The sequence below is a fragment of the Heloderma suspectum genome, chromosome 5 (assembly GCF_057233095.1).
Source record: "Heloderma suspectum isolate Gila_16-S chromosome 5, 16-S_ref, whole genome shotgun sequence".
In the NCBI taxonomy this organism is placed as follows: Eukaryota; Metazoa; Chordata; class Lepidosauria; order Squamata; family Helodermatidae; genus Heloderma; species Heloderma suspectum.
In genome coordinates, this window is record NC_139462.1 from 136,458,417 (window position 1) to 136,480,821 (window position 22,405).

General features: G+C 45.1%; 1 protein-coding gene and 1 long non-coding RNA gene across 6 annotated transcripts in view; one reads left to right on the forward strand and one right to left on the reverse strand.

Annotated features, from left to right (window-relative positions):
- The window catches only part of LOC146344529 (uncharacterized), a 37,036-nt gene extending 21,722 nt beyond the window's left edge, over positions 1 to 15,314 (reverse strand). The window contains exon 1 of one of the 2 annotated variants that reach the window (XR_014792237.1): positions 15,153 to 15,314. This is a non-coding gene — a long non-coding RNA (uncharacterized LOC146344529). Of the gene's footprint in view, positions 1 to 14,145; positions 14,460 to 15,152 lie in introns of those variants that run through there. The other variant, XR_014792238.1, reaches the window with a different exon arrangement.
- Positions 15,315 to 15,359: 45 nt separating this feature from the next.
- RPRD1A (regulation of nuclear pre-mRNA domain containing 1A) overlaps positions 15,360 to 22,405 on the forward strand; it is a 44,928-nt gene continuing 37,882 nt past the window's right edge. For 3 of the 4 annotated variants that reach the window (XM_084857532.1, XM_084857533.1, XM_084857535.1), the window contains exon 1: positions 15,360 to 15,625. In XM_084857532.1, coding sequence (XP_084713658.1) covers positions 15,475 to 15,625 — 151 coding nt within the window. In that variant the 5' untranslated portion in view covers positions 15,360 to 15,474. Of the gene's footprint in view, positions 15,626 to 22,162; positions 22,334 to 22,405 lie in introns of all 4 variants that reach the window. The other variant, XM_084857534.1, reaches the window with a different exon arrangement.

Sequence of the window (22,405 nt, forward strand, 5' to 3'; positions counted from 1 at the left end):
TTGTCCCTATCTTCAAAAAGGGTAAAAAGGAGGAACCTGAGAACTACAGACCAGTCAGTCTGACATCAATCCCTGGGAAAATTCTGGAGCAGATGATAAAGCAATCCATCTGGAAGCACCTTGAAAACTGCAGTGATGACTCAAAGCCAACATGGATTTGTCAAGAACAAATCCTGCCAGATGAATCTGATCTCATTTTTTGATCAGGTAACCTCCTTTGTGGACTGTGGGAATGCTGTGGACATCATATACCTCAACTTCAGCAAAGCTTTCGACAAAGTGCCCCATGATATCCTGATGAGCAAACTAGCTCAAAGTGGGCTAGATATCAGGTGGATCCACAGTTGGCTACAGAATCAGACTCAAAGAGTGCTTATCAATGGGACCTTCTCAAACTGGGGAGAGGTAACAAGTGGGGTACCGCAGGGCTCAGTGCTGGGCCCAGTGCTCTTCAACATTTTTATTAATGACTTGGAGGAGGAGGTGCAGGGAATGCTGATCAAATTTGCAGATGACACAAAATTGGGTGGGATAGCTAATACCTTGGAAGACAGAAACAGAATTCAAAGTGATCATGGTAGGCTCGAGTGCTGGGCAGAAAACAACAGAATGACATTTAATAAGGATAAATGCCAAGTTCTGCACCTAGGAAAAAGAAACCAAATGCACAGTTACAAGAGGGGGGATACGTGGCTCAACCACACTACAAGCGAGAAGGATCTTGGAATTGTTTTCCATCACAAGCTGAATATGAGCCAACAATGTGATTGTGGCTGCAAAAAAGGCAAATGCTCTTTTGGGTGCATTAATAGAAGTATAGCTTCCAAATCCCATGAAGTACTAGTTCCCCTCTATTCAGCACTGGTTAGGCCTCATCTGGAGTACTGTGTCCAGTTCTGGACACCACACTTTAAGAAAGATGCAGACAAGCTGGAGAGGATTCAGAGGAGGGCAACAAAGATGATTAGGGGACTGGAAACAAAGTCCTATGAAGAGAAACTGAAAGAACTGGGCATGTTTAGCCTGGAGAAGAGAAGACTGAGGGGAGATATGATAGTGCTCTTCAAATACTTGAAAGGCTATTCCAGAGAGGAAGGCCAGGATCTCTTCTCCATCATCCCAGAGTGCAGGACACAGAATAATGGGCTCAAGATACAGGAAGCCAGAATCTGGCTGAACATCAGGACAAACTTCCTGACTGTTAGAGCAATATGACAATAGAGCCTCTGGAAAGGATGTGGGCTTTTGTGGGGGGGGGGGTTGCTTAATGTAGAGACACCCAAAGACAGTGGAGAGAATGCTGTGGGTGCAAAGAAAAAGGAGCAAATGAGAGACAGGATGCAGATCTGAGGTGATGCAGAGCACAAACAGAATGTGTGTAATGGGGTGCAGAGAGAATGGGGCTTAAAAGGTGGCAATAATATTTCCCCATCCCTAAGGTAGTCATGTAGTCCTCCTGAGTTGCTAAAAGTACACAGTAGCAACTCCTCCCCTTCCTTTCCAGGGCTGGGAAATTGTGTTGCTCCCTTTCCATCTCTTTATCAAAGTAAGGAAAGGGGGAGCACCAAGAACAGAACTAGAAAAGTTGTGCATGAGCCAAGCAGCATGGTACTGCATCACCTGACTTCATTGAGGGCTGCAAGCACCCCAGATGAGCTCCACTAGCCTGAGAGTCTCTAATTATCCTCCACACATGTGTGCCCAGCAGCATGAAGCTTTTTTTCTGGGTCACCAGGCTGAAAAATCTGTCCAGAGATCAGTTGAGGAGAAACAAAAGGTTATTGATTTCAGTGGGAAAGTTAACCATGTGCTCAGCATCACACTCTTACCAAAACCAGCAAGACCATAATTGGTTTAACTTTGGCTGGATTGGGCCCTTACTATGTATTTATTGTTGTTGTTGTTTTACTTGTTTTTATATTGGTGTGGAACATAAAATTCAACCCAATATTTGAGGAAAATAAGCTGCAGCCATTTTTTCCACTTCCTAATTATAGCAAAAGTCATTTTGTTCATTTTACACCTTTTGATATTTAAGGGTTGGTTTTTCTCCTTCTCCTCACTCAAGTGTTTGGGAAGAGTGGGTTCACATGGTTGCAGAGAAACAAATCTGGGGCTGTTTTGTTTGTCATTTGCCATTGTCCAGCAATAGGAAGGGCTGTAGCTCAGTGGTTGAGCACATGCTTGGCAGGCAGAAGGTCCCAGTATCTCCAGGTAAGCCTAGGAAAGAATCTGGCCTGAAACCCTGGAAAGCTGCTGCTGCCAGTCAGTGTTGATAATACTGGTCTAGATGGACCCAGGGTCTGACTCAGTATAAGGCAGCTTCCTATGTTCATATGAACAGAAAGCTTTAATCAAAATAGGAGCTTTTGGTTTGTTTTTTAAGCGGAGGGGAGATAAATACTGCTCATTTGTACAAGCCTATGTATGCCTGCTCAGAAGCCCCATTATGTTTAATGAGGCTTACCCTCAGGAAAGTGTGCATAGGATTCCAGCACAAGTTAGTTTGCAGGGAGGTATGCACTCTGATGTTCTGCATGTTTGCTCAGAAATAAGTCCTGAGTTGTGAGCATGGTACCGCAGGCTTAATATAGTGCCTACCCAATTTCAGTCTAATGAATTGACTACCTTTTCAGCTCAGTCCTATGCATGTTTTGTCGTTTGTGTGTTTTTTTTCCATTTTGCATGAACTCTAGCTTCAGTGGTGAGGGAAAGACACTTAGTACATGCTCAGAGTTTCTCCATAACTTAGTCCTACTTTTGAAAACAGACTCATTGGCTGAATGCTGGTGAAGTCTTGGTACAAATGAAGGTATGGGGAGGAAGACACAATGAGAGCTTGTGCATAACAAGGAAGAGGTAGAGAGGAGTTGCACAAAACAAGGCATCTGCTTTTATGAAGAGTTGCTGGAGGATGATAGGATGAGGAGGGATGGTTGCATGGAGCGAATAGAATTGGCAGGGGGATAATGTACGTGCTCAGTGGTGAAAGAAAGGCATTCTGCATATGCTCAAAGGCAGTCTATATTTAAGAACATAAGAAGAGCCATGCTGCATCAGACCAAGGTCTATCTAGTCCAGCATTCTGTTCGCACAGTGGCCAACCAGATGCCCATGGGAAACTCACAAGGAGAACATGAGTGCAATAGCACCTTCCCACCTATGTTCCCCTGCTGCTAACATTGGTGAAGTGTAAATAAATTCTAATAATTCTAAATTTGCATGCATGTATATCCTTCAGGATATACATCTTTCTTGCCTGTGTGACACCTCTAATGACCTGTGCATTTTCATACAAATTTACCCAAAAACTGGTGTGTGTGTGTGTGTGTGTGTGTGTGTGTGAAGGGAAAGCAAATCACTCCGTCCCCCAAATTGGAGAACTCCCCTTCCACATGAACTGCTGCACATATCCTTCTGAAACTTTGCTGGTTTCATACTTAGGGACACCTCTAGGTTATCTGTAATTTTCAGAACAATGGTCCACAAGGAACATAGTGAGATAAGTATGTCCTCTTTTGGAGACCTCAAAATGTCAAGGCTACCCTTGCCCAAAAACCCTTGTGGCTATCATTTTGAAATCTGGCAGACACGATCTCCTCTGATGGGGTAATGAATCCTGAAATTTTTATCCAATTCTTCCAAGCAATAAAAATGTTATTGGCAGTTAGTTCCCTTTAAAAGGAAATCAAAACATAAACCCTGCACCTATTTTTTCTGACATTGGGCATGTGTAACCCCTTTCAAGAATACACAGAAGAACTATACAGGAAAGATTTGAATGTCCCTGATAGCCATGAGAGTGAGGTCACTGAACTTGAGCCCGACATCCTAGAGAGTGAAGTCAAGTGGGCCTTAGGAAGCATTAGTAACAACAAAGCTAGCGGAGATGACAGTATTCCAGCCGAGCTATTTAAAATCCTAAAAGATGATGCTGTTAAAGTGCTGCATTCAATATGCCAACAAATCTGGAACACTCAACAGTGGCCACAAGACTGGAAAAGGTCAGTTTACATTCCAATTCCAAAGAAGGGCAATGCCAAAGAGTGTTCAAACTACCGCACAATTGCGCTCATTTCACATGCCAGCAAGGTGATGCTCAAAATCCTACAAGCTAGGCTTCAGCAGTATGCGAACCGAGAACTACCGGAAGTACAAGCTGGGTTTAGAAGAGGCAGAGGAACTAGAGATCAAATCGCCAACATTCGCTGCATCATGGACAAAGCAAGAGAATTGCAGAAAAACGTCTATTTCTGCTTCATTGACTACGCTAAAGCCTTTGATTGTGTGGATCACAACAAACTGTGGCAAATTCTTAAAGTGATGGGAGTACCAGACCACCTTACCTGTCTCCTGAGAAACCTGTACGAGGGTCAAGAAGCAACAGTAAGAACCAGACATGGAACAACCGAGTGGTTCAAAATTGGGAAAGGAGTACGACAAGGCTGCATATTGTCACCCTGCTTATTTAACTTATATGCAGAGTACATCATGAGAAATGCCGGGTTGGATGAATCAGAGATCAGAATTAAGATTGCCGGGAGAATTATCAACAACCTCCGATATGCAGATGATACCACCCTAATGGCAGAAAGCAAAGAGGATCTCAAGAGCCTCTTGTTGAGGGTGAAAGAGGAGAGTGCAAAAGCTGGTTTGAAACTCAAAATTAAAAAAAACGAAGATCATGGCATCTGGCCCTATCACTTCCTAGCATATAGAAGGGGAAGAAATGGAAGCAGTAACAGATTTTACTTTCTTGGGCTCCAAGATCACCGCAGACGGTGACTGTAGCCATGAAATTAAAAGACGCTTGCTCCTTGGGAGGAAAGCTATGGCAAACCTAGACAGCATAGTAAGAAGCAGAGACATCACCTTGCCGACAAAGGTCCGTCTAATCAAAGCTATGGTTTTCCCAGTAGTAATGTATGGCTGTGAGAGCTGGACTATAAGGAAGGCTGAGCGCCGAAGAATTGATGCTTTCGAACTGTGGTGCTGGAGAAGACTCTTACGAGTCCCCTGGACTGCAAGGAGGTCAAATCAGTCCATCCTAAAGGAAATCAACCCTGAGTGCTCATTGGAAGGACAGATAATGAAGCTGAAGCTCCAATATTTTGGCCACCTAATGCGAAGAGAAAACTCCCTGGAAAAGACCCTGATGCTGGGAAAGATTGAAGGCAAAAGGAGAAGGGGACGGCAGAGGATGAGATGGCTAGATAGCATCACGGATGCAATGAATATGAACTTGAGCACGCTCCGGGAGAGAGCGCAGGACAGGAAGGCCTGGCGTGCTATGGTCCATGGGGTCACGAAGAGTCGGACACAACTGAACGACTGAACAACAGCAACAACAACAAACCCCTTTCTAGGGAGCCACTGTGCCTGAAATTATCATCCAGTTCTGACCAAGAGAAAGAAGTAACAGTTTTTTTAACCTAATTTCCCATGGTAGTCAATAGGAAACATAAAGACTAATTTTACAAACCTTGACTCAGGTTTGGTGCTGAGCTGAAGTAGACTGACTACAAATTGACCCAAGCAGAAGCAGAATGTTTTCCAAAATGCTGAATCGAGGTCTGAGTTGAAGTGGGTTGGGGGGTCAGTGCACACTTCTTATGTATGAATGTATGTATGTATGTAATCTACATACACACACAAGCACACCACATGTACACCACACACACACACACACACACACAAATTTGTTATGGGCCTGTGCCCCGGATCTTTAAGAACCTAGCAATGGCCCTGCTAGAAAAAATTTAAGAGTCTGAATCTCCCTTATGAGGGGAAGTCAGTAGATGAATTAAAATTGATATTAATAGATCACCTCAGAGGCAGAGGTCCTGGAGTGGCTGCGATAAACCCACTAACACATACACATATAGAAATGTCACCTCAGTACTTGGAATTTGAAAGAGAGAAACTGAGAGCAGAGATGCAACAGAGAGGGAGAGAGAGAGAAAACTGAATTAGAGAAAATAAGATTCTCGACCAATTTGTACATCAGTTACCTCAAGAAATAAATCTGTTAGTTTGGTACTGAATTCCAAAACTGTCAAAGATGCTGTTGTGTTAGCTGATAATTTTTGCTTTAAATAGAGGGTTTAATCTTATTGGTAGAACAAATAAAGATTACCAGAATAGAAATATGAATAAATCTGGAAGTTTTAAGAGGGAAGTTGATAAGGGGAAAATCAACAGATCTCTGAGAAACCTGAGAAAAAATTAAAATAAAACCTTTATTTGGAAGCACAGACAAAGCTTGTTATAACTGCTTTAACTGGTCATATTCAACCTAATTGTCCAAGACTGGGTGAGAAGAAAGAAAAATCCACCTCATTCAGGCATGTTCAAATACAAAGGAACACAGGAATGGAGCAACCTGAGGCTTCACTTTGTTATATGTTGAAATGGAATCGATTAGATGAATTCGATGACACTTTCAGGGAGAAAATGACCATAAATAGAAATGAATATGTAGCTGTACTTGACACTGGTGCTGAAATTAATACATTCAGATCTACCTAATCCTAAGAATATTTTACCTCAGAAAACCATTAAAACTAAAGGTGTAAGAGGGGAATCTGTTCAAATACCTTTGTAAAAAGTAAGAGTAGCCTGGAGAGATTCTGGCCATGTTTCCATGACAATGGAAGGAGATGCTAACGGAGGAGTACTGGATCTTTTTAAAAGGAATTGGCTTTGGTGTGAGCAGATTCTCCGCAGCAGTAAAAATTGCTTCACAGAACATACTTCCTGGTGGGGGTTGAACGTCATCTGACTGGCAGGGGCTGCTCAACCAATAAGAGAGGCTTCCCCCCTCTCCCACCCTTTCTCCTTTCCCCTGAAAGTCCAGATGCACCTGCATTTCAGGAGCAAGCCTCACTGAGCACAATGGGAGTTACTTCTGAGTAGACAGTAATGGGTTTGTTGTGGGAAAGAGGGCAGTAAGCACCAAGACAGAAACCAGCCCTCATTGTAACCCGCAGGATATCTATAATGAAGTGGTGAAGTACTTACTTCCTAAGGCAATGAATCAGAGCCTCAAGATTGCGCTTAATTGCCCTTACAGAATTGGGCTTTAAAAATGTGCCATTTCAATTGAGGGGGAATCTCTGTAAGTTCTGATGTGGGCATTCAAAGGCAAGCTTCATTCAGCACAATGGGAGTTACTTCTGAGGAGACACTAATGGGTTTGTTGTGTGAAAAAGACAGAAACCAGCCCCCATTTTAACGCACAGGATCTCTGTAAGGAAGCTGTGAAGTAGTTACTTCCTAAGGCAGTGAATTGGAGCCTCGAGTTCGTGCTTAATTGCATTTAAAGAATTGGGCTTTGATATGTGCCATGTCAATTGAGGGGCTTCTCTGTTATTTCTGTGGTCATTGAGAGGGCAAGCCTCATTCAGCAGAATAGGAGGAAACACCCCTTGACTGGGGTCATGGTGAAAGACATACCCCTGGGCAGGGTTAGCATACCCGAGCTGAATGGGGTTGGGGCATACAACAACTATACCGGGGAGAACCTGACTTAAGGAAAAGACTCAGACTTTAAGCAATCTCAGGAAATCCATTTTTTCCCCTGATAACCTCCGGGGTGGCTGCTAGATGGCTACGACATCATGTATTTCTAATGACCTCAACACGCAGCTGGCTCTGAGTAAATCACTGGTGGAAACACCCCCTCTGAGGGGGAGTTTAAAGTAGAGGTTAACTCTGAACAATGTGAATAATTTATTTTGGAAAAAGATATTATATCTCATGAGAGGCAAATATACATTGTTACCAGGTCCCAAAAAGGAGTGAAGGAGACTGTTCCCGCATTAACAGAGAATAGAGGGTTGGTGACAGTGTGTCAGAGACAAGGTGAAATACCAGGAATTTATACATTGGATTTAGTTGTTTCAAATAGTCCAGCTCAAGTTGACAGTGAATTAAAAAAATGCTGTTAGAATTAATAAAGAGTTTGGAACTATTGAGAGCACTTTGTCCTTGAGACAAAGGCTGCCTTTACATTAAAGAAAAAATCCACAGTCCTGCCATTGTGGACCCTTTCCGTGTTTACAGTGGGCTCTCAGACGGCAACGACATGTTTGCTGAGAGGGGACGTTTTTATTTTCAAGGTTCCATAGAACTCAATGAAACAGCGCCAACTAGTGACTGTTTTAATAGCGCAACAATGCGACGTATTTTAATACTTCCTTATTTCCGGATCTATTTAACATGCAACAACCAGGAAATCCCTCTGGATGTGCCCTGGAGGTTGACGACATCATGAAAAGGATGCACAAACTTTAATGAGTGAGCAATCTCAATAGCAGGATAAAACCTTCGTGTGAAGAAGCCCAGAGAAAAAGGGCTGAAGCTTTGGGATTCAGTGGGGACAACTGGCTAAAACTGAGGCAGATATCCTTGTTTTTTTTCAGTTTCAACAGGTGGATACTGGAGGGAGAATAACCCAGAGCAGGAATGCCACACATACATTTGCTCTATGATTTGAACATGGTTTAATGTGGATCCCATGTAAAAATCATGAGGATCCATGCGTTGGATCCATGTTTTTGTGCCATGGTGGTGCTAAAAAGCACCAGATTGATGATTTTTGTGGTACAGTCTGTGGAGGCAGATGTGCTGTGTGATACTACTTTGGTTTGGGGGATTTTCCTTGTAAAAATGCAGAAGATCCATGAGGATCCATGCCTCTGATCCATGTTATTGTGCTTTGGCAGTACCCACACTGCTGGATCCATGATATTCTTGATTCAGTCTGTGAAGGCAGATGTGCTATGTGATATGTGGTTTGGGGGATTTTCTCTGTTAAAATGCAGGGGATCCATGAGGATCCATGCTTCAGATGCATTTTTTTATGCCATGGTGTTACCAAATGGGTTAGTCCAGCCATCTCTAATCTTGTGTCCTCCAGCCGTGTTGGACTACAATGCCCACGCTGGCTGGGATGATGGGAGCTGTAGTTCAACACATCTAGAGGGCACCAAGTTGGAGAAGGCTGGACTAGAGTCTACTTCATCATCCCAGTGGGAGCCCCATTGGATACTGGAGGACTTAAGTCCCAAGCAAACAGCATCTAGGCTCTGGGAGTACCTGCTGCAATCCTTGTCTGGGAGAAGAGTATTGGAATTTGCTTCTAAGCAAACACATTTAGGATCTGGGTGGATATTTTTTTTTAATTTCATTTTTATACTGCCCAATAGCCAAGGCTCTCTGGGCAATTCACAATTAAAACCGTAAAATACAACTTAACAAGATATAATATAAAACTTTTAGAAGTTTAAAAGTACCATGTAAAACCAAAATAAAACCTAGCAGCAGTTACAGCCCAGGGAAAGCCTGTCTGAAAAGGTGTGTTTTCAGGAGGCATTTAAAAGATGTTACATTTTCTGCCTCCCAAACTGCATCGCGGATGGTATTCTAGAAGGTGGGTGCCACTAGAGAGAAGGCCTGACATCAAGGTTCTTCATGGTGACTTTCCATTCATTTTGGAATTACCAGCAAGTCCTCCTCTGAAGATATTAAATGTCATCTGGGTATATATAAGGGAAGATGGTCTCCTAGGTATCCTGGTCCCATGTTGTTTACGGCTTTATATGATAATAACACAACCTTGTATGTGGTTCAGTACCTAATAGGCAGCCAGTGCAGTTCTTTTAGCAGAGGTGTTATGTGAGCATAGCTAGGTGTCCCAGTGAGCATCCTAGCTGCTGCATTCTGCACTAGCTGCAGCTTCTGAACCGCACACAAGGATAGCTCCTCACAGAGCACATTGCAGTAGCCTAACGTGAGCTTACCAATGAATGGATCACCATGGCTTGGTTATCCCTATCCAGGAATGGACATAGTTGGCATACTAGCCGAAGTTGGTAATGGGTGCTCTGGGCCACCGAGACCAACTGGGCCTCCAGTGATAAATATGGATCCAGGAGCACCCCCAAACTATGGACCTGCTCCTTCAGAGGGAGTGCAGTCCGATCCAGAACAGGCAAACACCCCAATTCCCAGACCTGGGAACCGCCAACCCATAGGGTCTCTGTCTTATCAAGAATCAGTTTCAGTTTACTTGCCCTCATCCAATCCATAACTGCATCCAGGCACCAGTTCAGAACATGCATGGCCTCTCCCAATTCAGATGTCACAGAGAAATAGAGCTGGATGTCGTTAGCATACTGGTGACACCTTGCCGCAGATCTCCCGATGACCGCTCCCAAACGCTTCATATACATATTAAATAACATTGGGGATAGGATGGTGCCCTATGGTACCCCACAGTTCAGCTGCCATGGGGCTGAGGTGCAGTCACCCAATGCTAGTCTCTGGAACTGACACGCAAGTAGGAGTCGAACCACTGTAGAACAGTACCTCCAACTCCCAACTTACGGAAGAGGTCAGGAGGATAACATGGTCAATGGTAAGTAAAGCCGCTGAGAGTTCAAGAAGTAACAGGTTCACACTCCCCCTGTCTCTCTCCCAAAGAAAGTCATCCATCAGGGCGACCAAAACCAATTTTGTCTGAAAACCTGGCCTGCATCCAGACTGGAATGGATCCAGACAATCAGTTTCATCCAAGAGAGCCTCCAGTTGAGATGACACCACTCTCTCGTGAGTTGCACTTTCTTGTGACTGGCTGATAGTTAGCATAGATCTCTGGATCAAGGGAGGGTTTTTCAGGAGTGGTCCCACCACTGCCTCCTTCAAGGCAGTAGGGACCACCCCACCATGCACTGATGTGTTCACCACTCCCCTGATCTATCCAGTCAGCCCCTGTGGCTAGCTCAAATAAGCCATGATGGGCAAGGGTCGAGAGAGCATGTGGTGGGTTGAACAGATGCAAGCATCTTGTCCATATCCTCAGGCTCCAAAATCTCTAAGAAGTCTTACATTGAGGCTGACCCTATTCATATTTCTACAGAAAATAAGCACAACTGATTTTAATAGGAGTTAATCTGAAGTAACTGTGTATAGGATTGCAGCCTTAATGTCCAGAAGCAGACTTTGAGGCTTCAGCCAAGGGAAGGGGGTGTGGGATTGTGATAGGAGGATTGCCTAGGAACTGTTGATGGGAGATGTAAACAGCAGTGAGCAAATATAGGTTTCTGCCTGGAGTGGAGGTGGTCTTTGTTGGTGGGTCCTGGATAAAACTGAATCCACTGTTCCTGACATATTTAACTCTCCTGTTAGGTATCAACCTGTGACAAAAGTCCTATATTTAATCCAATCAGGCAGCCTTTACATTACAAAAAGTCTGGCAGAGTGTGGCAGCAAAGCATGCAGCCTTGAGAGAAATACCATCAAGAGTTTTGAAAAAGAAAAAAAATATAGTTTGGCTATAAAATCCAAAATAAAAATTAGCCCTGAATAACTCTTCCAGACAGATGGTGCATCTTAATCTAATATCCAAGGAACGTGGTTGGGTGGAAAACAGGATTTCTTCCATTTTAACTGAAGAAGGTAGGCACAGCTCACCCCATATCAGGCTTATATAATTCAAAGTGTAGTAGTCTTTATTTCCCATTGGGAAAAAATAAGCATTTTGTAAAAGTCAGAAAATAAAGGTCGCAAGAATTAGCAACATTTCAGAACTGAAGCAAAAGGAGGCCTTTACAACAACCCCATAAGGCAGACAGAAGTTAGCCTTTTGTAAAATCCATAAAATAAAAACCACTAGGATTACAACAATCCCATAAGGCAGATATGTTTTCAGCTTGGTTGGCCCAAGCATTGCTAGGATTTTAAAAGTCCCACATTGGGTCAGGATCCTGAGGAGGATCCTGCCGTTTAGAAAGAGCTGGGATGGAGGGATAGGGAGATTAAGCAACATTTATGCTTTTGTAAAATACAAATGAATATAGAACTGAGGGTATGTGTAAACCTGGTTTTGGGGTACAGAAAGCTAGCCATGTGCTTCTTAAACTATACTTGAAAGTGGGAATAAATTCTCTGTTTTAAATGCTGTTGTTTGGTTTTCTGCTGTATAATAGCAGTAAGCAGCTGGCAGTTTGGTACATTTATTAATCCAATCACCTGATCTTGGAGATTGTGGGATTCCCTAATACCAGAAAGACAGAAAAATTAGCAATTGCAGAATTTAAGTTGCCACGTTCTTAGGAAACCATTAAAAGTACACATAGAGTATGGTTGCATCTCCTCTCGCACATTTGTTGTTCAGTCGTTGAGTCGTGTCCGACTCTTCGTGACCCCATGGACCATAGCACACCAGGCCTTCCTGTCCTCCGCTCTCTCCTGGAGCATGCTCAAGTTCATATTCATTGCATCGGTGATGCTATCTAGCCATCTCATCCTCTGCCGCCCCCTTCTCCTTTTGCCTTCAATCTTTCCCAGCATCAGGGTCTTTTCCAGGGAGTTTTCTCTTCGCATTAGGTGGCCAAAATATTTGAGCTTCAGCTTCAGTATCTGTCCTTCCAATGAGCAGTCAGGGTTGATTTCCTTTAGGATTGACTGATTTGACCTCCTTGCAGTCCAGGGCACTCGTAAGAGTCTTCTCCAGCGCCACATTTCAAACGCATCAATTCTTCGGCGCTCAGCCTTCCTTATAGCCCAGCTCTCACAGCCATACATTACTACTGGGAAAACCATAGCTTTGATTAGACGGACCTTTGTCGGCAAGGTGATGTTTCTGCTTCTTACTATGCTGTCTAGGTGTGCCATAGCTTTCCTCCCAAGGAGCAAGCGTCTTTTAATTTCATGGCTACAGTCACCATCTGCAGTGATCTTGGAGCCCAAGAAAGTAAAATCTGTCACTGATTCCATTTCTTCCCCTTGACTTCACTCTCTAGAATGTCCAGCTCAAGTTCAGTGACCGCACTGTCGTGGCTATCACGGACATTAAGATCTTTCCTGTATAGTTCTTCTCTGTATTCTTTCCACCTCTTCTTAATCTCATCTGCTTCTGTTAGGTCCCGGCCTTCTTTGTCCTTTATCATGCCCGTCTTTGCATAGAACGTTCCCTTGAGATCTCCGATTTTCTTGAACAGATCTCTAGTCTTTCCCATTCTACTGTTCTCCTCGATTTCTTCGCATTGTTCATTTAAGAAGGCCTGCTTGTATCTCCTTGCTATTCTCTGGAACTCTGCATTCAGTTGGATACATCGTCCCCTTCCTCCCTTGCTTTTCGCTTCCCTTCTTTCCTCAGCTACTTGTAAAGCCTCATCAGACAGCCACTTTCCTTTCTTGCATTTCTTTTTCTTTGGGATGGATTGAGTTGCTGCCTCCTGAACAATGTTACGGACCTCCGTCCATAGTTCCTCATGCACTCTGTCTATCAGGTCTAATCCCTTAAATCTATTCGTCACCTCCAATGTATATTCATAAGGGATATGATTTAGGTCATACCTGAATGGTATAGTGGTTTTCCCTACGTTCCTCAATTTAAGCCGAAATTTTGCAACAAGAAGCTCATGATCTGAGCCACAGTCAGCTCCAGGTCTTGTTTTTACTGACTGTATAGAGCTTCTCCATCTTTGGCTGCAAAGTACATAATCAATCAGATTTCGATATTGACCATCTGGTGATGTCCATGTGTAGAGTCGCCTCTTGTGCTGTTGGAAAAGAGTGTTTGCTATGATCAGTGTGTTCTCTTGGCAAAACTCTATTAGCCTTTGTTCTGCCTCATTTTGTACGCCAAGGCCATGCTTGCCTGTTATCCCGGTGATTTCTTGACTTCCTACTTTAGCATTCCAATCCCCTATGATGAAGAGGACATCTTTTTTTGGTGTTAGTTCTAGAAGGTGTTGTAGGTACCGATCAACCTCAGCTTCTTCGGCCTTAGTGGTTGGGGCATAGACTTGAATTACTGTGATGTTGAATGGTTTGCCTTGGATTCGTACCGAGATCATTCTGTCGTTTTTGAGACTGTACCCCAGAGAGCGCAGGACAGGAAGGCCTGGCGTGCTATGGTCCATGGGGTCACGAAGAGTCGGACACGACTGAACGACTGAACAACAACAACTGCTTTTCCCACCCTTTTGTTGACTATGAGTGCTACTCCATTTCTTCTAAGGGATTCTTGCCCACAGTAGTAGATATGGTCTCCTGAATTAAATTCACCCATGCTTGTCCATTTTAGTTCGCTGATTCCCAAGATGTCGATGTTCAATCTTGCCATCTCCAGCTTACCTTGATTCATTAATCTTACATTCCAGGTTCCTAAACAATATTGTTCTTTACAGCATCGGACCTTCTTTTCACCACCAGACACATCCACAGCTGAGTGTCCTTTCGGCTTTGGCCCAGCCGCTTCATTCTTTCTGGCGCTACTTGGAAATACCCTTTGCTCTTCCCCAGTAGTATATTGGACACCTTCCGACCTGAAGGGCTCATCTTCCAGCGTCATCTCTTTTAGCCTTGTGATACGTTCCATGGGGTTTTCTTGGCAAAAATACTGGAATGGGTTGCCATTTCCTTCTCCAGTGGACCACATTTTGTCAGAACTCTCCACCATGACCTGTCCGTCTTGGGTGGCCCTGCCCGGCATAGCTTATGGCTTCACTGAGTTACGCAAGTCCCTTTGCCACAACAAGGCAATGATCCATGAAGGGGCTCGCACATTTACGTGGGGAAAAATGCACTGTTAGATGTAGCCCCTAAACATCAACCTTGTAGACTTGTATCACTAGTATCCATTAAACTACAACAGTAAAGAGATTGGTCCAAAATGGCAGATACCATGCATTGCAAGGGGTGGGGTGGGGGGACAAATAGGCTGGCAGAGGCCACATGTCTCCAAGGGATGGGGAGGAGGGAGGCTCCCACAATCCGATCAGGCTCACTGAATTAGGGGTCAAATTTTGTGCTGCGTGGGAGATCGTTGGGGCGGAGAATCCCTGATTAAGAACATGAGAAGAGCCATGCTGGATCAGACCAAGGTCCATCTAGTCCAGTGTTTTGTTCACGCAGTGGCCAACCAGTGGTTGCCCAGGAACCCACAAGCAGAACACGAGTGCAAGAGCACCCCCCCACCCATGTTCCCCAGCAACTGGTGTACATAGGCTCACTGCCCCTGGTCCTGGAGGTGGCACATAGCCATCAAGACTAGTAGCCATGGTATCCAATGGTTGTATTGGATAGTTGTATCCAATCACAGCTCCAATAGTATCCGATAGTATGAAAAGAGCAATACGTGCCTAGGCTCTTTCTCCGTTTCAGATCCGCACCAACCACACCGTAGGGACAGGAGCTCGAGCCCCTAAGGAAGCTCTGCCAGACCACAGCGCCACCTACAGGCCAGGGGAGTCTGGAGCGGGGGATCCGGCGCCCTTCTCCCCCGGTCTCACGCAAAGAGCCGCGGCCCTGCTTGGCGACGTCACTGAAGGGGGCGCGGCCCTGCGGCTGTGGCGGCGGCGACGCCGCTGCCTCCGCCGCCATTTTGTGCGCGGTGCGTTTGCGCGGGGGGCTCGCCGCTGGCTCCGCGAGGTGGGGAAGGCGCCGGGGAGGAAGGGGGAAGCGATGTCGGCCTTCTCGGAGGCGGCGCTGGAGCGGAAGCTGTCGGAGCTGAGCAATTCTCAGCAGAGCGTCCAGACGCTGAGCCTGTGGCTCATCCACCACCGAAAGCACTCGCCGCTCATCGTCACCGTCTGGGAGCGCGAGCTGCGCAAAGGTGAGGGAGGAGGGAGGGCGGGCCGGCCGGCCGGCCGGCCGGCCGCCGCCGGCTCTCTCAGGGTGGGCCGGGGCCTCTCGTCTGAGGGGGAACGAGGGCAGGGAGCGCTGCTGGTGTGGCGAGTGAGGCGCCGCGAGGGTGGCCCGCCGCGGCCTATGTGGCAGCGCGGGGAGCGCGCCTCCGGTGGGAGCTGCGAAGACGCAGGCGTGGACGGATGCGGGGCAGAGCGACGCCGGCGCGCCTGCCTCTCCCGCCTTTCCTTCTGGGACGGCGGCGCGGGGACGCACACAGCTGTGAGGACGAGGCAGGGAACGGCCGCCCCTCGGCGCGGGGCGGGAGCGCCTTTTTAAAAGCCCCCTCCGTCAACGGCTTTTCGCTGCCCGCCCCGCCCCAGTGGAGCGGCCCGTGCGGGTGTGTTGCAGCGAAAACAACGCTGCCTCTTGTCGCTCTTCAGAGGCCTGACACGTATTCTGGGATGTGTGTTCCTGAGCTAGTCCAGCCTCGCGTCCTCCAGACGTGTTGGGCCGCAGTCGTCACGCTGGCTGGGATGAGGGCAGTTGTAGCCCAGCACATCTAGAGGGCACCGAGTTGCAGAAGGCTGGGCTAGAGTGTACTTCATCAGCCCAGCGGGGAGCCCCGTTGGTCGCAGGGGGATTTCATTCCCCAGCAAACAGCGTCTAGGCTCTGGCAATAATACCTGCTGCAATCGTTGTCTGAGCAAACACATTTAAGATCTGGATGGAGCAGTCTTACATTGAGGCTGGCCCTATTCATATTTCTTCAGAAAATAAGCACAACTGATTTTAATAGGACTTGCTCTGAAGTAACTGTATAGGATTGCAGCCTATACAGAAGTAGAGTTAGGGAGCGATCCCTTGGGGATAGGACGCTGCCTCCAAACTCTGAGGTGACTGCCTATCCAATGCAGGGCGGGCAAAGTGCAGAGAGGATCTTCTCTGCACATTTGCGGCTTGACGGCTGTGGGACTTCGAAGCGGGAGGGAGGCTGGACAATGCATAGGAAGCATAGTACTGGCACTTCAATGCACTACACCCCTTCCCAGTAACACCCCCTTTTGCCTCGTTCCACTCTTCAGAGCCTGGGGACAATCTGTACCGCCTGTGAGCGTGGGCTCTGAGGTAGGTTCCTGAAAACCAAACAATCCTATGGCTGTCTAGCTGATGTCTAGCAGCCATAGGATTTTGCCCTTAGAGGCTCCAGCCAAGTGAAGGGGCTGTAAGATTGTGATGGGCGGTTGCCTAGCAACTGTTGATGGGAGATGTAAATAGCAGTGGGCAAAGGTGGGTTTCTGGCTGGAGTGGGCAGGATAGAGTTTGGAGGTGGGTCCTGGATAAAACTGAATCCACTCTTGTTGGTCTTAACTGACATATCTGAGTTAATGGTCACATTGGGTATCCATTTCCTATGTCATTTTAGTATATATCATTTTCATATAATATTGGGAAGGGGATTGGGAATAATGTAAAATTTAGCACAATCACTACATAGTAAGTTGAAATACAAAAAACAGTGACTTATTTTTCTACGTAATTTGTGTCACTTGATTTAGCTGTGGTGATACAAGTATTCTGCTAAGGGAAATCAACAGTAGTAACACTTGTGTAGTACCTTCTGTACATGCTCAAAGCAATTCAGTTCATGCTCCCTCAAGAATTATAACAACAGTCCTATAAGGCAGGGGTAAGCAACTTGTGACCCTCAGATGTTTGGCCTACAACTCCCATCAGCCCTAGCCAGCATAGCCAGTGGCAAGGGATGATGGGAGTTGTAGGTCAAAACATTTGGAGGGCCACAAGTTGTCCACCACTGCTATAAGGTGAGACAGTATTATCATCCCCAAATTGCAGATGGGGATGCTGAGACTGAGAATAGTAGCTTGCCAAAAGTCACCCAGTGAAATTAGTCCACAAATTTTGGGTGGCCTTGATAACCAAGCCAAAATTTTCCAGGACCCTGCCTGCTCCTTTTCACCTCAGTTCTAGGAGTTACTCAGAAGTAAGTCCTATTGTGTTTAATGCAGCTTGCTCCCCGATAAGTGTACATAAGATTGTAGCCTTAGTCACTGACCTTGTGCTGTACCTCTGGGAGGTCAGGAACAATTCCATGCTTTTCCATCTTCAAATTTTGGAAGCTAGGGAAGTGAGGCTGATTTAGGCAGAGGACAGCTACAGTGCTCTGAACACTTTGACCACTTGAATGGCCAGCCCCAGTGGACCCCTCTGGAACTGAAGAAAGGCTCAGCTCACTTGCGTGGCAGGCAGCTGCAGTGTCCAGGTGCTTTGGCTGTCCAAACAGCCAGCTCCAACTTTCCTCTCTAGCTTGGCAGTGGAGGTGGGGATGTTTCCTTTCATTGCATTGAGCCCTTTGAAGCTCTGAGCAACTGGGTGATGAACCCAGTTCCAAGCTAGAGAGGAATGCTGGGGCTCCTCTCGTCACTTTTGCTAGTGAAATTTGCTTTGGTGAATAGAAATGTGAATCCTTACCCAGAGATTCCATAGGTGAGGTGAGATATGAGCTAGGGATTCCTGGCTCATGGGCTGTAGCTCACAAAAGTTTATATCATAATCCATTTGTTAGTCTTTAAGATGCCACAAGATTCTCTGTTCTTTTTACCATAATATGTGACACAAACACATCTGCTTATGCTTGGTTCTCAAGTGGCTAGAAAAGGGCCCAGCTAGTTCATGGGTGGTGAACGTACTAGGAATCCCTGCAGAGCGTCTATTGCCTCTAGTTCATTGTGATGCTCATAATTAGAAATATAACTGGATCTTCAGGCCATATATGATTGGATTACATTCAAGCCAACCAGTTGTGAAATATGCAGTCTGTATTGTACAAACTTCATTGTCAGCATAGATCAAGCAGTCAACCAGCAGCAAAGTGTATTTTTACACTCAGTCTTTATTAAGGCTGAGACTGGAAAGAACTAGCAAATATACTGAGGTGACATGATTTAAAATCATTTAAAATGTAGTGGCCAAATCTGTGTTGAATTACTTGAAAATAAAACATAAGCGCAGTTTGTCGGAATGACCCTATAAATGTAAATTGCTGAATGCAGATGCAGTAATCAAGGACTTCATTGTTCTGATGTGTTGCTCTTCTCTCTCATTCCCCCCCCCCCCCCGGCAATTTCAATGGGAAATATGAGTAATTGAGGCAGGGCCTTGTTTTGACAGAAGAACCATAATATATTTGTGCTGAAATTTACTCAACAATCTAACAAAAATTAAACTTTTTAAAAAGACCATGGCATTAAACATGGCTTAGTCTATCACAACAAATGTTTATCATATGATGTAGGATCAGAGATATGAAACTGTTAATGCTCCATTGTGTGATGGGCTTGATAAGGAGTTATGCACTAAAGCTAGCATCAAGCACCAACCCTACACAATTTCTTAGGTACAACTAATTAGATAGCTATACACTGAGTTTTGCCTAGTTTTCTTGTATTTTCTCTAGGGATGTATGAAAATCACTTACCTGTTTGCGGATTATGTTTATGGGGGGGGGAGGCGTTCCGTCCCTCCCCCTGGAATCCTGGACGGGGGGGAGGCGCACCGTTCCTCCCCCCCGGAATCCTCCTTGGCCGTCTGTGCTCTGCGGCGGCTCCGCGGAGTGGCTGGCCAGGCCCAGCCAGGCCAGAGCTGTCCGCAGACGCTATTTGCGTTCCCCTTATTTTCGCCGTCTTAGTCTACGTAATTATTTACGTAAACTAAGATGGCCCAAAATAAGGAACACAAATGGCGGCGGCTGCAGCCACCGCCATTTGCGTACGCCTTTTTTTTTTTTACCCAGTCATTTTAGGCTACGTAAAAACTTACGTAGCCTATCACGTGGGTGTAAAAAAAAAAAAACACCCTGCAAATGGCGGCGGTGGTAGCTGGTCGGAAGACCAGCCGCCGCCGCCTGGAAGATCCGCCCCAGGTAAGTCTCGTCCTGGGGGGATCCGCGGGGTGGGGGTGGGGGGGCAGACCGTTCCGCCACAGATTTCGGGGGGCCGAATGCACTGGCATTCGGCCTCCCCAAGATCCGTGGCGGAAGTCTCTGCCATCCCTAATTTTCTCATTGTTTCAGTGCGCACTTTAGTTAAGAGTTAAGAGATCAGTAGTGTCATCCCACTTCCCTGGAAAACTATGGCTAACATACACCTTGGTGCAGACAAAATGGTAAGGAAAGGGTGGGGAAGTTTGAATGGAAGAAGGGCCTTTGAGAATCAGAGAAAGGAAAGGTTTGCCCTGAGTACTTGCAGTTAATCTGAGCCAAGTTAGCATAAGAAAACATAAGGCCTGAGTAATTGCCGTTATCATTAGGAAGGGATGGAAATTCCCCCTCTGACTGTTGGATTCTCTCTCCTTAAGCAGAAACTGTTAATGCATACTGATTTCTTCTCAGCCATCAAGAACAGTAGGCACAATCTAATAAAAAGTCCACCATTTTAAGTCAATTCTGCATTAGAAGATTTTTAAACCTAAGGGTTGTCAAAGCATTATGCCAAGCAAAGAATTCTGAGATCTATATGATATTCAAATTAAATTAACATTTATTATTGTGATTCTGCTACACATGGGTAAGCAGGGTACTGGAAATTGTGTTAAATACTGTCATCATCATCCCCCTTCTCCTACTCCCTCTAGATTACATTAATTGAAGCATCACTTTTAAGCCTGTCTTGGTATCCTTTAGGGAAGAGGTACTCTCTATGTTTTGAACTACAACTCCCAGAATTTCTGACTATTGGCCATGCTGGCTGGGGCTGATAGATGATGTATTTCAAAACAAGTGGAGGACACCAGGTTGTCTACCCCAGCTTCAGGGGATAGAAGGTAGACATTTTTATGTAAAATAATAGAGATATCCAGGATGCTGAATTCATTACCCCTCTGGTACTGTAAATGTACTTTAATGAGTGGAGAGGAGAAAGATCATGTATGCTGCCTTGGGCTCCATGGAGGAAAAGGCAGTATACATGTGTAACAAGCTGTTTGTAGTTTTCACTGACTAAAACACTGTTGTGCTCTATTTTGCAAATATGTCAATTGTAAACAACATGCAATGTAATCCATGCATTTACAACTTCAAAAGGTTCAAAGATACAGCTTTCGGGATGTTACATTTGGCTTTTTTAAATCCCCAAACCTGTAGTTTGAAATAAACTTTATGGATTTGGGTGCCATGGTTCATGAGGTAGGTGCTACAGAACAATAGCCAGTGGCCATTTTGGGAAATGGCTTCCACAGACTGATGACTACCCAATTTGTTTTCATGCAAAACTATGTCGTCAGTGTCACCCAAGTGGACATTTCTGTCAGTAATGACTTTCATAGAGAAGTCTATTACAGGGACAGGACTACATATTGGGAAATAAGCAAATTGGGATGTTTATGGAAATATATTCTGACACATCATCGGTTTTGCTTTGCTTGGTGCTGTCTTGGCCCAGAATTTTGGTTTTCTTGCTATATAGCGTATGTAACTTGATATATTAGGCAAAACTAATATGTAACTAGAGATTTAAAAAAATTAACAGGAGCATAGATTGTATTTACTTTAGGAGGATAGTTTTTGTTTCTTTGATTTAGAAGTAATTGAATTGTGGGAATTCTCTTAGTGGGAAGGGGTACAGTTTCAGTGAGCTATAAGCATGGGACCGAGGAAAGTGGAAGACTGTGATAGGACTGGAAAAGAGATGCAGAAAGCATGTACTGGCAGTAAAGGAACCAGAGTAGTTCTAAATAAAATGACTGCAATTGAATTACCCCTGTAACTGAGGATTCCTGAAGGCTGACTTAGTTTTGATATATTGTAACAAGTTTCTGATGTACCTTAACAAAAAGAATCTGCACATCCAATCCTAAAGTGGGGAAACTCCAGAGTCTTTTGACAACTGGAACCTTTTTCTCACTGACCACCGCATTTCATTGTGTGTTACCTTTGGGTTATCTTTTGCTTGTACCTGCCAGAGTTCTTGGGGTGGCTTATCTATACTAGTTATAACCTTTATTGAAAAAGCTCTCTGTAGACTCTGCTGGTCTCACATACTCTCTTTTGAGACAAGGTATGTGGACACATGATTCTAGGGGGCTGTGGATGATGCTCATTTTCTGGGTCCATTTAAATCCAGCTTCCAACCTAGCTTTGCGACAGGATCACCTTTGGCCACCCTGATGGACAATCAACATCAGGAGCTAGACATGGAGTGTGTGTCCATGTTGGTTCTCCTGGACCTCTCAGTGGCTTTTGATGTCATTGACCCTGATATCCTTTTAGACTTGGAGGCAGGGATTGTACTTAGGTCTACCTTCTTGGAAGGTGGACTGGGCATGTGGTGCTGGGGAATTTCTGTTCAATACCTTGGCCTGTGGCTTACTTTGTCCTGCAGATTTTTTTACCCCGTAACGCTCTTTAACATCTACATGAAATTGCTGGGAGAGATCCTTCGGAGATATGGAGTACAGTGCCATCAGTTTGTTTATGATATCCAACTCTCACCTTATCATCATGCCATAGGTGAAGATTCTGAATTGGTGTCTGAAGTCAGTGATGGACCAGATGTGGGCAAACTAATAGAAGTGTAATCCAGACAAGAAGACAGAAATGCTCTTTCGCTAGTAGGGCATTTTATCCAGGATTGGGAATGCAATCTGTACTGAACTGGTTGCATTCCCCTTGGACAATCAGGTGTGTGGTTGCATATTTATTTTAAAATAAATTCAAAGATTCTTAGAGCACAATTCTATGGGATCCACTTTT